The sequence below is a fragment of the Echinops telfairi genome, unplaced genomic scaffold (genome assembly GCF_000313985.2).
Source record: "Echinops telfairi isolate 266 unplaced genomic scaffold, ASM31398v2 ScPeMD7_12;HRSCAF=54, whole genome shotgun sequence".
In the NCBI taxonomy this organism is placed as follows: Eukaryota; Metazoa; Chordata; class Mammalia; order Afrosoricida; family Tenrecidae; genus Echinops; species Echinops telfairi.
In genome coordinates, this window is record NW_022103909.1 from 4,467,017 (window position 1) to 4,482,567 (window position 15,551).

General features: G+C 51.6%; 1 protein-coding gene across 1 annotated transcript; it reads left to right on the forward strand.

The window, feature by feature from the left end:
* The first annotated feature begins 2,116 nt into the window (after positions 1–2,116).
* Positions 2,117–15,074, forward strand: LMBR1L (limb development membrane protein 1 like). Its single transcript, XM_004711407.3, has 17 exons — positions 2,117–2,419; positions 5,237–5,321; positions 6,330–6,363; positions 7,260–7,399; positions 7,595–7,698; positions 8,461–8,587; positions 9,084–9,152; positions 9,286–9,350; positions 10,006–10,078; positions 10,159–10,242; positions 10,352–10,428; positions 11,161–11,238; positions 11,418–11,491; positions 11,730–11,820; positions 11,921–11,987; positions 14,145–14,306; positions 14,458–15,074. The coding sequence occupies exons 1-17, from the start codon at positions 2,348–2,350 to the stop codon at positions 14,523–14,525; spliced, it is 1,470 nt and encodes a 489-aa protein (XP_004711464.1). The 5' UTR covers positions 2,117–2,347; the 3' UTR covers positions 14,526–15,074.
* Positions 15,075–15,551: the final 477 nt, after the last annotated feature.

Sequence of the window (15,551 nt, forward strand, 5' to 3'; positions counted from 1 at the left end):
TGCTCTGGATGGCTGATGTCTTCAGGGAGATATCACTAAGCATCTGACCTCCCACCTTGTGCTGGGAGGTGACTCTAATGTTTGGCATTTCTTTGGGAAAGACAAAGCTGGGGAAAAGTCTTTTTATATCCCACCTGCAGTTCCATGAAAATGGGACTTCTCTATCAGTACTAATACCAAAGACTCAGGAAGGTAATTTGCAGCCCTTAAAAGAGGCCTGATGGGGCTGGAGGTGAGGCATTGGGCTATAATCCACAAGGCTGGTGGTTTAAACTCACCAGCTGATCCAAGAAAGATAGTCTGCCTGCTCCTGGAAAACTTAGTCTCTGAAACTCTACATGGGGTCCTTGTGAGTGAGAATTAATTGGATGCCAGCAGATTTGGATTAGAGCTATGCATCAAGGAACCCTGGTGGCAGTGGTTAAGAAACTTGGCTGCTAACGGAAGTCAGTGGTGCAAACTCGCTTTGCCTGGGAAAGATGTGGTGATGCATTTCTGTAAAGATTGCAGGTTTAGGGGCCCTACATAGCAGTTCTACTCTGCCTTTTAGGGTGGCTATGATTTGAAATAGATTCAAAGGTTTGATTTTTTTTTTTTTGGTGGGGGTTGGTCAAAATTTGGGTTGCTGAACCCCAATCCACTTCAGTCAAATCCATTCCGACTCATAGGGAGTCATCGATCACTGTAAGACACGAAAACATAATAATAATTTATAAATTATCAAGGGTTCATGAGGGAGGGTGGGTGGGAAAGGGAAAAAATGAGAAGTTAACACCAAGGATCCCAGTAGAAAGCAAGTGTTTTGAGAATGATATGGCAACAGATGTGCAAATGTGCTTGATACGCTGGATGGATGGACTGTGATGAGTTGTAGGAGCCCCCAATAAAATGATTTTTAAAAACTGGGGGCTCCTAACTGAAAGGTCAGTAGTTTGAACTCACCAGCTGCTGGTGGAAGAAAGAGGAAGCTAATCAACTCCCTTACAGATCTGCCACCTCAAAAACCCAGCGGAACCCTTCTACTCTCAGGATCCCTAAGGGTCTGAATAGTCTCTGCGGCAGTGGGTTGGGTTTAGGTGGGTACATGATGCCCTGGCAGTATTTCTTAATAAAACTTCAAACTGCTCATCACAGGAAGCCTGGTGGCACAGTGGTTAGACAATTGGTTTGAAGTAAAAAAATGTCAGCTCTCTGGGAGAAAGATGCGACAGCCTGCTTGGAAACTGTATGGAGCAGTTCTACTGAGTCAGAATTGACTGGAGAGCAACAGATTTCGTTTGGGTTTGAAACTGCTAAGCACAGCACCTTCCTTTGAAGGATTGTTGTGATGTTAAAAGGAACAGGAAAAACAAATTGTCAAGCGCCACCCACAGTAAGTGGTCAGCTAATGTTCAATTCAGCTCTACATAAGCACGACCTACTGTAGCATTTGTGGCATTCCCTGTCCAGGTGTCTTTATTTGCTTTACCACCCCATAAAATAAAAAAAAACAGTAAAAAACCCATCACGTCGATTCCGACTCATAGCGACCTACTGTCTACAGGGTTTCTGAGTCGGTAAATCTTCATGGGTAAATCTTCACAGCCTCCCATTAGGCCTCCACAAAAGTGATGAAGTTGACGGAAAATTCGTGAAAGAGGTGCCCCACCCCCTCCGGCCTGCACCCCAACCCAAACTCTTGGAGCACCCCAACCCCAAGACCCGCTGCTACAGGCCCTCGGTTACCAGGCAGAACCCACATGGTATTTTCGCATCTTGTCTGGATAGTCTGGTCCAAATAGTTCTTTTAACTACGGTCAAACTAAAATCTCGGCTGCTACTAAAATTCTCAACTGCCAGACGTGCGTGAGTGACGGTAGTTTAGTTTCGAATAGGTCCAAAAGAGCCCGCCTCCCTTCCCGGGGAAAACCTATCAGCGCCCGTCCAGGAATGAGTGGCAGCTCTTTAGAAGCCAATGATTCTTCCGATGCCAGGGAGGAACCCGCCCATCCGCTGTGTCGTCGCACGATCTATCCATAAAAACAAAAAAAACAGAACTAGAACCTACACTTCCTAGTAGCTAGCCTGGTGGCCGGAGTTTACGTGGAAACGTGACCGAGGCCCGACCTTAAAGGGGAGGGAGCGGAGGGGGCCTGAGCCCTTTAAAGAGCGGCGCGGTGGTGCCTGCCCCTTTAAGGGCGGGGCGTCAGGACGCCTGAATCGGAGTCCCAGATTACCGGGAGTTTGCGTCGCAGCCCGTGAGGGAAAAGGCTCGTTGGTTGGGTCCGGGTGCCTGGCGGCGGAGGCTTCACCCCGCTCGTCCTCCCCGGGCCCGGAGACACCCCGCCCCAGTCATGCACGGCAGAGTATGGAAGCAGCTGACTACGAGGTGCTATCCGTGCGAGAGCAGCTATTCCACGAGCGGGTCCGCGAGTGTATTGTGAGTGGGGCCCGGGCCGGAAGGGCAGGACGGAGGTGGAGGGAACATGGTGCCTGAGTGCGACCACCCGGACTCAGAACGCCTCCAAACGCTGCTTGGGCCGGGGCGAGCGACGAGGTCCCCGGCAGAGCTGAAGGGGTCGGTCGGTGCCCAGGCTGCGGGAGCCCTGGGCCGAATTGCCTGGGTCCCTGCGGGCAAAACAAAGGCCGTCGCTTTCCGTTCCTCCCCTCCGCACGCCCCTCCCCCTCCCGCAAGCCCCCACCTGCCGGCCGCCGTGTGCTTGGGCCTCCCTGTGTTGGGGCCCAGTGCTCGGAATCGAATAGCCTGGTGAGCCCTGGGGGCCCTGGACTCCAGTCTGGGAGTCGGGTAGGGATGGACTGGCTAGGGGGCACGTTTATTGTTCACCTCCTCCTCCAACTCAGTCGAGGGCAAACCCGACTGAGGTCTGGGAAGGGCAGTTGTCACATGGACCAGGATTCCAGATAAAATGTAGGTGTGGGAAGAGTCGGGACTTGGTTGGGCCCCGACTTTGGAAGAAAAGACTTTGGGAGTAGGTTTTGAGATGTAGAGATGAGGAACCATTGAGATCCTCCCTGCCCCCTTATTGTTCTCTGGAAACTCCTGGAAGCTGGTTTCACAGCTTGCCCGCCATTCAGGGATTCCCCCCACTTCCCTAGAGGGCACCTGCCTGACTCTTCCTTACCCCTAACCCTAACCCTAACCCATCACCTTGACCTAGAGCAGCAGCTACACAGCAGGGCTCCTCACTCTGGACTGAACACCCCTTGGAATTTAGGGGCTCTCATCTTCCTCAGACCTGTTTTTGGATCCTCATTTCTTTTCTGCTCTGTTCCTTCTCCCAGAGCACCTCAAGGTAGTCTCGAACACCCCCACCCCCCCAAAGTGTTAGTGAGATGACTCACTGGTGGGGGTCATCCTTCATTTTTGTCAGACTGGGCAGTCTCAGATTGGGGAGAGCTAAAGTGAGCCTGGATATCATCTCTATACTAGACCTGCCCTTGACTGTGAGGGCTGGAGGGTAGACACTATCCGTCCCCCTGTGGGACTCCAGTCACACCTGTATTCAGGAAGCCTTCCTTGTGAGTTCCTTGGCAGATGGGCCCCCATTGCTGGGTTGGGCCTTGTTTAGGAAGCATGCCTAAGCCTTGAGGCCATGTAGGGCCCGAGGCCCACATTCCTAGAGAACTGGGAGGGATGAGATCCTGGACGCAGGAGTTGCCCCCATCCTGTAGTCCCGTTAGCTGAAGACATCAGTGCTGTCCAAGGACAACTTGAAGGTCTCACGTACCTCCCCCATCTGGCTCGCATCCCTAGCTCTAGGGAACAGCTTCCTCTCCTTTGGAAAGGCTGGAGCTGCGTGGAACTCCAGTCTGACCTTTTGAGCCCTCCCACCTTCCTGGCTGTTACGCAAGCCCAGCTCAGAGCATTGGGCTGTAAAAACTCTCATAGCTACAGTCTAAGTGGCGTCTTCCTAGCCCGTTTCCCTGTTGTCAGAAGCTACAATTTTGTCCTAGATCCATGACTCGCTTGACTTCTGACCTACTTACATAAATAACCGCAAGATCTGCAGTTCAAAACCACCAGCTGCTCCTAGGGAGAAAAGATGAGGCTTTCTATTCCCGCAAAGGTTTACAGTCTTGGAAACCCACATGGGCAGTTCTGCCCTGGATTTACAACGTCACTGTGACGTAGAATCGACCTGATGGCAGTGAGTTTTTGGAGTTTATACTGTATAAATAACTGGTGTCCGAGGGCCCATGGGAGTGATCCTACCTTCTTTGCCTACCTCAAGCACAATAACATCTCTTCTTGAGACTGGTTCCATTTGTGGAGCTGAGCAGACTTGTGGGCAACTGCAGTTTATGTGGAGTAGGGTAAACAAACAAAAACAAACAAACAAAACCCCAAACGCATGTCATCACGTCCATGCCGACCCACAACTATCTGATTGGGAAGACTAGACCTACTCTTGCCAGACAGTTGTTTACTTGAATAGAAAGCCCCGTCTTTTTCCCTAGGGTAAGGGGAGGATGTGTGCATATGCAAATTAGCCTAGCCAAGTTCTGCTGTAACTGTATTGGAAGTTAGTGGGGGTCTGGGACAGCTCTGAAAAGCTTGGTGCTAGAGTGGGAAGCTTGACTAGGGTAAAGGATTGTCCGCCTTTAAAGGATGCTAACTCCAGAATGTGTTCGATGTTGGACCCCAACTAAAGCACCCTCTTGGCCCAGAACAACAACTCACTGCTGATCCTCCAGGCTTCTTTCTGAGTCTAACTCTTTATGGGAGTTGAAAGTCGGAGACCTGCTCTTGCAGGATCCCTGAGTGAGCACTGAGTAGAAATTCTGAATCAGTCTAGGAGTGAGATTATTTGATTCCTCTTATCCTTATCTGGGTCATGGGTCAAGGTGGTAGGAAGGGGAAAAGGGTGCAGCCTAATACAGACATGTCCTACCTCCCTCAAACTTATCTTTCCAAGAATGTGCTTAGAGTAAATGTCCTTGGTTCTGTTGTAGGCATGTGTATGTGTGTAGCTTTGCGGCGGTTTCTTTGAGTGAAGGGAATTTCTCTGGGGAAAACCCTTGTAGGCCTGGGTGCGATGATGTTTCCCCAGGGGCATGGGCAGCCCTTCTAGGAGGACAGAGGCCTCCACTGGAAATACTGAGAGAAAAATGAAACCCTGGAAGTACAGAGCCTAGTCTGTGGGACATGACCTTGGGGAACTAGCAGTGATGCCCTTGGGACTATGGATTGTGCCAGGAATTAGTGCTTCTCATCCCAGCTCCTGCTCTGCCACAGATCTCAGCCCTGCTGTTTGCCACACTCTACATCCTCTGCCACATCACCCTGACTCGCTTCAAGAAGCCTGCCGAGTTCACAACAGGTACCAGCGCCTTCCTTCTCCTTCCTGCCTTCTCCCTGTGCCCTGGTTGCCATAGGGCCATCCTCAAGAGAATGGGCCCGTGGCGCCCGCTGGGAGAGAGGATGTGACTGTGCTGGCCTGGAGCCGTTGCCTCTTCAGCGACCCTTTCCCCATAGGCAGGAAGTGCTGCTCGATAACTAATTAAGTCACTAGGCACTGTTTGTAACTTTTTCTGACCTTCAGTTTCATCTTTTACCAAATAAGTAGGATATAGTCCAACCCCTGCCCAATGTCATTGTGTGGACCAAATGAGATGGTTAAGGTGAAAGCCCTCATGAACCTTACATGGGCAGCTGTTAGGTATATGTCCTCATGGACATGAGCGCTATGTCATCTCTTCTCCCAGGGGTCCGAGGCCCTGGTGATGGTCACCTTTCTCTTTACCAAGAGCTTGAGTGTGCGGACACTGGAGCTTTCCTTCTTATGGTTGTTAGCGAGTGGGTGGGGGTGCACCTGCCTGGATCTTAGCCCAAGCCCACCCAGACCATCTTTTCCTGGCCCAATCTTTCCTCCCCTTAGCATGGAACCCTTCATGAGTCCCCCTCCACCCGAAAAGGCAGCTGGGCATTTTCTCTCAGAATGCCTTTTCCTATTGGAACCCTCCCCCACTTCTTGTCTCCTCTTTGCACTTAGCCACTGATGTAACCAACTCCACAGACCAGTTGATTATTGTATTTTGACCTTACAAAGAGGAGCCAGTAATGGGAGAGAGTAAGGGCAACAGAGAGAATAAGGGGTCCATCCAGGGCCATTGATCTTCAGTCTGCCCCCTTGGCCAGAGGATAAGTTGTGAGGGCCCCAGTGGTAAACTCTTCCGGAGCCTCCTGCCCTCAGTCCTGATTCTGTGGGGCCAAGCCCTTCTTTCGGAGGTGATGAAGGGAGAGGGGGACACACAGCAACTCGGATGACTCCCAGAGCTGCCCACTGATGTCTGCTTCTTCCCTGTGCCTCTGTCTGTCCCTCTTGTAGTGTATGATGAAGATGCTACAGTCAACAAGATTGTGTAAGTATCAACTGCTTCAGCTCTGGGCACCACTAGCCTTCAGGACCCTGGATCTAGGGAGGCCTCTAGAGCTGGACAGAAGGGAGGGAAAGGGTATCACCCAATGAAGCCTGAGCTGCTGCTTCCACCATGGTCCTTCTCTCTTCCGGCTTTACCCCACCCTGAGGTGCTCGAGAAAGCTGCTGTGCCTGTCTCCCTGGTTAAGCCAGGAGCTGCAGGGGCAGGAAATACCAGCTGGTGGCTGAGTCAATGGACATGACTCCAACTTGACTTCACCTCTCAGGGGCCAGTGAGGAGGAAGTATAGCGGGGATGCCCTCAACAGCAACAGAGAGAAGGTGGAAACCCTCCAGGAGGGAGTGTGCGTGGATCGGAGAGGAAGGCCTTCGCTCTGGGCTGTAGCTGGTGACTAGCACATGCTGAGATTAGCTTTGCTTCCCTCCCCTCCATGGACCAGCTAGAGAAAGGCAGCCCTTCTTTTCAGCTGATGCTGCCCAGGGCACAGACCTTGTCTAAGAAGTTACATTTCCGCTCCCCCTCACCCCATGCCCTAGTGCCTTTATGTAGTTCTGCCGACTAAAGGAGACAAGCTCCCAAATCCATATCCTTAAGCAGGGGCAATCTATGTCAGGCCCCTCAGCTCTGGCAGCCAGCTTGGCACACCCCACAGGCATGTGTGGGCACATTTCTTGGGACATCCTGGGCAAGTGACATGGCAGGTGCCCAGGCGCCCGTGAATGTCAGAGGTTTTACCATCCTGTGTCTCAGGCCTCACTGCAGGTAAAGGAGGCAGGAGCTGAATGGAGGTCTCATGGGACAGCTTCTGGGGTGATTTGAGTTGCTTGGCATGGAGTACTGAGGGGTCTGCACTCACTGACCCATCTCTTCTCTGCCCAGGCTTGAGTTATGCACCTTCACCCTGGCGGTTGCCCTGGGTGCTGTCCTGCTCCTGCCCTTCTCCATCCTCAGCAACGAAGTCTTACTCTCGCTGCCTCGGAACTACTACATCCAGTGGCTCAATGGCTCCCTCATCCATGGTGCGTGGCTTCAGGTTGCAATTTGGGGTGGGAATAGGGAGCTGGTAGGGTTAGACAGATGGAGGCAGCCTTGACCCAACCAGTCATAGCTCACCCTGGCTGGCCTCCATATCCTCCCCACCACTTAATCCCCAGGTGGCCTGGCCCTACATGCCTCTGCTTACCAACCACCCGTACTTTGTCTTCGTACTGTAGGCCTCTGGAACCTTGTTTTTCTCTTCTCCAACCTGTCCCTCATCTTCCTCATGCCCTTCGCATACTTCTTCACAGAATCTGAGGGTTTTGCTGGCTCCAGAAAGGTGAGTAGGAGCTATGTCAGTTACACAGTTTAGGCAGGAAACAAATTCCATTCAAATAGTCCCTTTGAAAAGAGTTGTTTTTCTGAAGACATTTTTTACAAAGGGACTATTTGCAGAGGTAGCTGCAAGGGCTGCAGGTCCAATCCATCAACTACCCTGAGAGAAAGATGAGGACTCTCTGCTCCCATAAAGATCCACAGCCTCTGAAATCCCAAACGGGGGCAGTCCTGTTTAGGCTTATAGGGTTGCTATGAGTCAAAATTGACTCGGTGGCGGTGAGTTTTAGGCAAAAATTAAGGGAACAAGGGCTTTATGGCACTCATGACAGTAGAAAGTCATCACCACTTCCAGGTTTGAGGGTGCCAAATCCATTTGTGGAACTTAATGATAGTTACAGATGGGAGGCAGGGCCACTCAGAGAGGAGCTGGGGTCTCAGAAGGACTTAGCCATGGGGAAGGCCATCAGTCAAAGAGGGGAGCGCACACAGGCAAGACGCCCCTTTTCCTCTTTGTTTGCATCCTCTGCTCTTGCTGGGGCTTCCCCTTAGCCAAAGTGAGCTCAAGTGATGCAGACTGTAGACAAGGTCAGCTGCCCAGAGGAGACAGGATGAATAATGGTTCTGGGGGGTGGGGGGGGTGCAAAGAAAGAACAAGAGGAATGACGTCTGATTGAAGGGTGGGAGGACAGGGGTGGTGCCGTAAACCGCTCCCCTACTCCCCTCTTTCTCCCCCAAGCCCGCCTCATGTATTGTCTCCTCCTAGGGTGTCCTGGGCCGGGTCTATGAGACTGTGGTGATGCTGGTACTCCTCACCTTGCTGGTGCTGGGCATAGTCTGGGTGGCATCAGCCATTGTGGACAACAACAAGGCCAGCAGAGAGTCACTCTATGGTGAGAGCCTGGCTTCCTCCCCACCCCCACGATGAGTGGTTTTGTTCCTGCCTGGAGTGACTGCATCCGTCTGCCTTGGAGAAAGTTGAGAACATCTTCTTTAGACTGAAGTTTTAAGCTTGGGGCCAAATCCAACTGAGGAAATATTTCATTGGGCTAATACATAGGTGTATGAATCAGTTGCTAACATTTTTAAATTGGGAGGTTTCTCAGTAATATCAAGATTTCTGGTTTTGCTTGACAAGGGAGAGGATCTATACACACCAGTCTCCGGCAACAGAAGCCAAATAGCAGTTGTCCCTTTAAATGGGATTTAGGATCTCAGTTTGCCCAGATCTCCACCATTCCCTCTTCTTTTCCCTCGGGGCCATCTGGGCAATACTGGCCAATCCCTCTAGGTTTGGAAGTGTGTGATAGCCTAGACTCAGGCCTGGCGACCCCTATGACACAGGAAGAGAGAGCCACGCTGACTGGCCTCCCCTTCCTTCACCCACAGACTTATGGGAGTACTACCTCCCCTACCTCTATTCCTGCATCTCCTTCCTGGGAGTCCTGCTGCTTCTGGGTGAGTGTGCAGGTACTCCGAGAGTGGGCGGGGCCCTGGGCAAGAGCACCAGAGGTAGGAGGCAAGGAGACAGGGGTGGCTAAGGGAAGTTCAGGACCAGGGTCTGATGCGTGACTGGCTTTTTCCCCCACAGTGTGTACTCCGCTAGGTCTCGCACGCACGTTCTCGGTCACTGGGAAGCTGCTGGTCAAGCCCCGGGTAGGTAGTGCCTCTCACCACTGGTTCTGCAGGGCCAGCTTCCTGCAAAGCTGATGCCACATGGAGTAGCAGGTGGCATGTGCCTTGGAAGCCAGGCTTTCCCCTTCAAGCCCCATCCGGCACTGGGGCCCACCCTGTGTCCCCTAAAAAACCCCAGTGCACGTGTAAGCCCAGGGGTGGCTTCTCCTGGGATAGGTACACTTTAAGCTTTAGATAGAAAAATCCTGAAGGGAATTTTTAGTGTGACACTTAAGGGGGTCTTCTGGTGGAACTGGAGTAGGGCCACAGCTGACCCATCTCGTACCTTTGTGGAAGTGAGAATGGGACACCCTTTCCTAAAGATACTTTATTTCTATCATTGGAAAATAGGAATCATAAATATGCCTATCTATGATTCTGTGAACGCCCCCTCCTAAGACTGTGTAGTGCATGGCTTGCAGAAGCCCACAGCCTTTGTTGCCCCTGTATCCTATATCCCCATCATTGAAGCTGCCCACCAGGCACATGGCAAATGGGAAGGATTGGATAAAGGAGCTGGCCACAGGGCAGCGGTGGTGGTGGGTGAGGGTTAGGGGAAATCCCAGGGGGAAGCAGGTTCTCCTGGGCACTGTTTGGATCAGGAACCTCTAAGCCCCACCCTTGTCCCTGTCCCCAGCTTCTGGAAGACCTGGAGGAGCAGCTATACTGCTCAGCCTTTGAAGAGGCAGCTCTGACCCGCAGGATCTGCAGTGAGTAGCACTTGTCTTTAGCTGGGGTTGCAGGCCTGGCTTGGGGGGAGAGGAGTTGACATCATGTTCTTTGCCCCCAGACCCCACGTCTTGCTGGCTGCCTCTAGACATGGAGCTAGTGCATAGACAGGTCCTGGCTCTACAGACCCAGAGGGTCCTGCTGGGTATGTGGACTGGTAGGGAGTGGGATACTTGGATACTTGGTTTTCTCCAACAAGGAGAATAGCCCCTTGTTTCAGCTGCCCTTGCTGACAGCCTCCCATTCCTACACAGAGAAGCGGCGGAAGGCTTCAGCCTGGCAGCGGAACCTGGGTTACCCCTTGGCCATGCTGTGCTTGCTGGTGCTGACGGTGAGTAGACCAGCCTCGAGGTGGCTGGGGAATAAATAACCCCTGAAACTTGGGAGTGACTTGGGGAGGAGTGGGGAGATGCAGAGACCTGGTTATCAGTGAGAGCGGCTGCTGCTCACGGACTGTGTGTGTCCTGCCCTGTGCTGAGCTCACCAGTCCTCATCCTGCTGATGTTCCATAACTTCCAAGGTTGGACAAGCCATGGAGTAGCTGTGCCCCTTTCCCCTGAGGCAAGAATGAGGCTGACACCCATCCCATCCCACAAACGTCTTGTTGGTCTGACAGAAAAAATTCCTTTTTCTCATTGTTTTCCTGGATTGTCTGCAGTGTTTTCGCCTGAAGGGAGCACCTCAGCACCGTTTCTTAAACTTTTTTCCACCTAAAACCCCTTTTCATCTAAGAAATTTGCAATGGGGGCAAATGTTGCCAGAAACACCACAGATTCATTACAAGTTTGATTTTGTAAATTAATTTTTGGTCATTGCATGTTTGAAACCTTTGACTGTTGTCGGGTTTTTCACGACCCACACATTCAGTTCCTTGCCCCATGTAGAATCACGACCTACAGTTGAAACCGTGTTGTCTTCGAGTACCCCATGGACCCACATGCTAGCAAGAGCATTGAGGCAGTGCCCTGTGGCCTAGGGGGAACAGGCAGACTTAGAAACAACAGCCTGTGGGGTACAGCTGGGCTGGGGCAGAGCCCGTAGTTAATGACCTTGCCTCCCCCAGGGGCTGTCTGTGCTCATTGTGGCCATCCACATCCTGGAGCTGCTCATCGATGAGGCTGCCATGCCCCGGGGCATGCAGGTATGGCCACCCTCCCACTAGACTGAGGCAGATATATGTATATATGCATACATGTTTTGGGGAGGGCTTAAGGAAGGCTGGGACAAGGATGCCAGGAGCTGAGACCAGAGAGCGAAGACTGGGGCTAGGTAGTGCTGACGGTGGGGGCTGAGCCCCAGTGACACAGTTCCATCCCTCAGGGTGCCTCCCTGGGCCAGGTCTCCTTCTCCAAGCTGGGCTCGTTCGGTGCTGTCATTCAGGTTGTACTCATATTGTATCCTCCTGGGAATCCACCATCAGTTCCGATTCTCTAAGCCTGTCTACAGTGGGACTGGGCAGAGCTGGTGGGGGTGGGGGGTGGGGAAGGGAGCAAGTCTACTAAGCTTGGGTTAAGAAAGAAAGAAAAGGCATGATTTTAAAAGGAGGGATGGAGGGCGGGGTGAGGTCTGTTTCTCTTGAGAGGACATGCCAACCCTTGGGAGCTGGCTAGCTCTTCCTTAACTCAGTGGCAGTTATCTGATGGTGTCCTCGGTTGTGGGCTTCTACAGCTCTCCACTCTTCCGGGGGCTGCGGCCCAGATGGCACGACACAGCCATGACACAGGTAACTATGGGGGAGTAGGGGAAACCCTTCCCTGAGGGAGCAGGTGGGCACTAGGTGCTGGCTACTCTGCTACCTCTTCCTTTTCCATACTCCCACCCAGATCATCGGAAACTGTGTCTGTCTCCTAGTCCTAAGCTCAGCACTTCCTGTCTTCTCTCGAACTCTGGGTAAGTAGCCAAAGAAAGTAAGGGAATGGGGTGCCTGCTGGTGCTAGGGGGGCACCTTGTGTACTTACTATACCTGCTGCCTCTTTTAATTCCCACAACAGACCTATAAGGAGGTATCATCTCCATTATACAGATGGGGAAACTGGGGTGTTCTCTCTAATTGCCTGTGCTGAAATTCAAAGTGTTGTTGATTCAAAGTTCCTGTTTATTGCATTTGCTATATCCCACTACATGCCTCATTTTACAGCGCGCGCGGGTGTGTGTGTGTGTGTGTGTGTGTGTGTGAGAGAGAGAGAGAGAGAGAGAGAGAGAAATAGCACCACTTGTCCCAAAATCATCCTTTGGGGTGGACCATCTAAAACTTTTGACATTTTAAAATTGAGAAACAGAGAAGCTTTGTAAACAGAGTTACAAAGCTGGTTTGAGGCAAAGCAAATCAGGCTAGAGCCCTTATCTCCTGAACCCCAGTCCAGGGCTTTTCTCACAAACAGGGGTATTAAATAATATACTGAGTCTTGTTTTGACAGCATCTCTTTAGTAGAAGCTTCCTGGATTATTTGAACTGGCCTGTGGAGGATTTCTGTTTGTCAGACAGAAGGCAGCTTTCTGGGCTATGTGTGCAAGTACATGAGGAAAAGGAGGTAGTGAACCACCCAAGGGGGAAAAGTACTCACACACACTTTAGAACTGTGATCTAGAATTACCTGGTAGAGTTAAAAAATGTGATTGGTTCACCCCAGCGTAGTGTGGGAGCAGCAACGGTGACAAATCATATGTATGAGATGATAGATATTCAAATAGTTCTTCATTCTTTTTTTTGTTTTGTTTTGTTTTTTTAAAACATTTTATTAGGGGCTCATACAACTCTTATCACAATCCATACACACATCAATTGTGTAAAGTGCATTTGTACTTCATTCTCAAAACATTTTCTCTCCACTTAAACCCCCGACATTAGGTTCTCATTTTTCCCCTCCCTCCCCGCTCCCCCCTCCCTCATGAGCCCTTGATAGTTTATAAATTGTTGTTTTGTCTAGTTCTTCATTCTTAACGTTATACTCTGTCCACCCTGCCATTTGAATTGATGCTTGGAGATTTAGGAGGAAAGTAGGCTTGTGGGTCCACCAGTTCGATCCTGAGGTTGGGTGCAGATAGGGATGGGTTTACGGACCCCAGAAGGAGCCCTGGGGATGGTGCAGTGGCTAACCGCTTGCTGCTAACTAAGAGCTTCATGGTTGAACCCATCATTGGCTCCCTGGGAGAAAAAAGGTGATATGCATAAAGACCTGCTTTGATAAAGAGTTGCAGCCTCAGAAATCCTGTGGGACAGACCTACTCTGATCTATGTTACTCTGAGTCAGAATTGACTCGAAGACACACAACACATTGCGCCCTGGTGGTCCAATGGATAGGTGTTCGGCCACTAAGCAAAAGGTTAACAATTTGAACTGACCCAGGTCTGCAGAAGGACGTGGCCATCTGCTTTCCAAGATGACAGCCCAGGAAACCCTGTGGGGCAGCTCTACCCTGTCACTTGGGGTGGCTGTGAGTCCAAGTGAACTTGACAGCACTTAGCAACAAGAGCCCAAGAGAATTGCTTTATGCTAGCATTGTTGTCATTAAGGGTCAGACTTGTGCGTGGCACGTAGTCATGCTTTATGTGTGTTGTGTCATTCAGTCATCACAACCCATTATGCTCTTCTCTGTAGATGAGAAAACAGGCACGGAGGGGAAGGAACTGGCCCCAGATCACAGGGCTGGTTAGGGTTGAAGTTGGGGTATGGACCAAATAAGCCTGAGCAGAGGCTGAGCTCACAGCCGCACATGGCTCTGTCCACTAAAAAAAACCTTGGTAACCGGCCTGTAGGTTCCTGACCCAGGAGCAAGTGACAGGTCCCGGGGAGCTCCTCAGGACACCATTGGAAGAGAAGATGCCAGACCCTGGAAGGGAAGTTGGGGTCTAGCTGCTGACACTTTCTGCCACAGACTTGAACCGCCCTTGAGACTGGGCTTGGGAGAGGGAGGAGAATGATGCCCAGGAGCAGCCAACCTATCAGCTGCAGTGTGGAGATGTGGCCACCTGGAGGCAGCAGAAAGCTGAGCTCTGAGCAGGGGAGAGGCAGGGAGCCCACCTTCATCCTGGCATTCCTACTTCAGGGCTCACTCGCTTTGACCTGCTGGGTGACTTTGGACGCTTCAACTGGCTGGGCAGTTTCTACATCGTGTTCCTCTACAATGCAGCCTTTGCAGGCCTCACCACACTATGTCTGGTGAAGACCTTCACCGCAGCTGTACGGGCAGAGCTGATTCGGGCCTTTGGTGAGAAGGGATTATGCAGTGGTTGGGGGGTGGGGAAGGGCGGGGGCGGGGAGGAGATCTGGTATGGCGTGAACCTCATCCATCAATCTGGTGACTTGATTGTCTTATCTCTGCGGACAGAACTTCTGACTGTTCCCTTTCTCTCCTCCAGGGCTGGACAGACTGCCGCTGCCTGTCTCTGCTTTCCCCCGGACCTCTAGGAAGACCCAGCACCAGTGACCTATAGCTGGGGGTGGGAGGGAGAAAACTGGACACTGCCATCTACTGCCCAGGCCCAGAGGAGAGCCCGGAGTGGGGCCAGGGAGTGGACCTCAGAACCTGAAATCTGAGAGGAGAGTGGGTGGCAGAGGGGAGGCAAGCCATCTGCACTGTTGCAAATCTGAGCCAGAATTTGGGACCGGCCCCCCCAGCTTTTCCAAATTTAATTGTGGGCCTCCGTATGGGGTGGGGCCGGGTGGCTGCCTGTGCCTCCTGGTCCCAAATCTGTTTACACATCAGTCTGCCTCAATGCTGTTCTGGGCTTTGCCCATAGCCATGTTTACATGATTTGATGTGCAATAGGGAGGGGGAGGGGTGGGGCAGGGAATGATCCGGACTGGGAGAAGGCTTGGGAAGAGACAGGTTGTCTCCCTTGCCTCTATCCCAGCAGAACTTAAGCACTGTGCTGTCCTGGAGGGGCTTTAGACCACCTGAGGCCATGACCACAGGGAGGAAGAGGCCAGAACCATCAGCAATAAAGTTGATCCAGGGTTGCTTCGGTTTTTTAAAGGCCCTGTCTCTGTCTATTTGTGTCACCTATCAACTGAGAAAAATGGGGGTGTCTTAATCACCACCCAGTTCCTTCCCTCCATCTTGCACCCTGGGTGTTTGGAAACCTGTATCTGGTGTTAGGTCATACAGTTGGGTAATGTGACACTCCACCACCCTTCTCACTGCCAGCCAGTTGTTGCTGGCTCATAGAGATCCTATAGGACAGAGCAGAACTTTCCCTGTGAGCTTCCAAGACAGTTACTCTTTACAGGAGTAGAGAACTCCATCTTTCTCCTGTGGAATGGCTGGTGGTTTTGATGTGTGCCTTGTGGATTGCAGCCCAACATGTAAACACTATGCCACTACATCCTCCCTCCTCCCTTAGCCCTTGCTTAAAGCTGATTGTTCCCCTGACTCTTATCCAGAAACATGGCCCTACTTCTGAACTCAGAGGTAGGGCTAGAAAAGCCTGGGAAGAAGATTGCCTTATACACA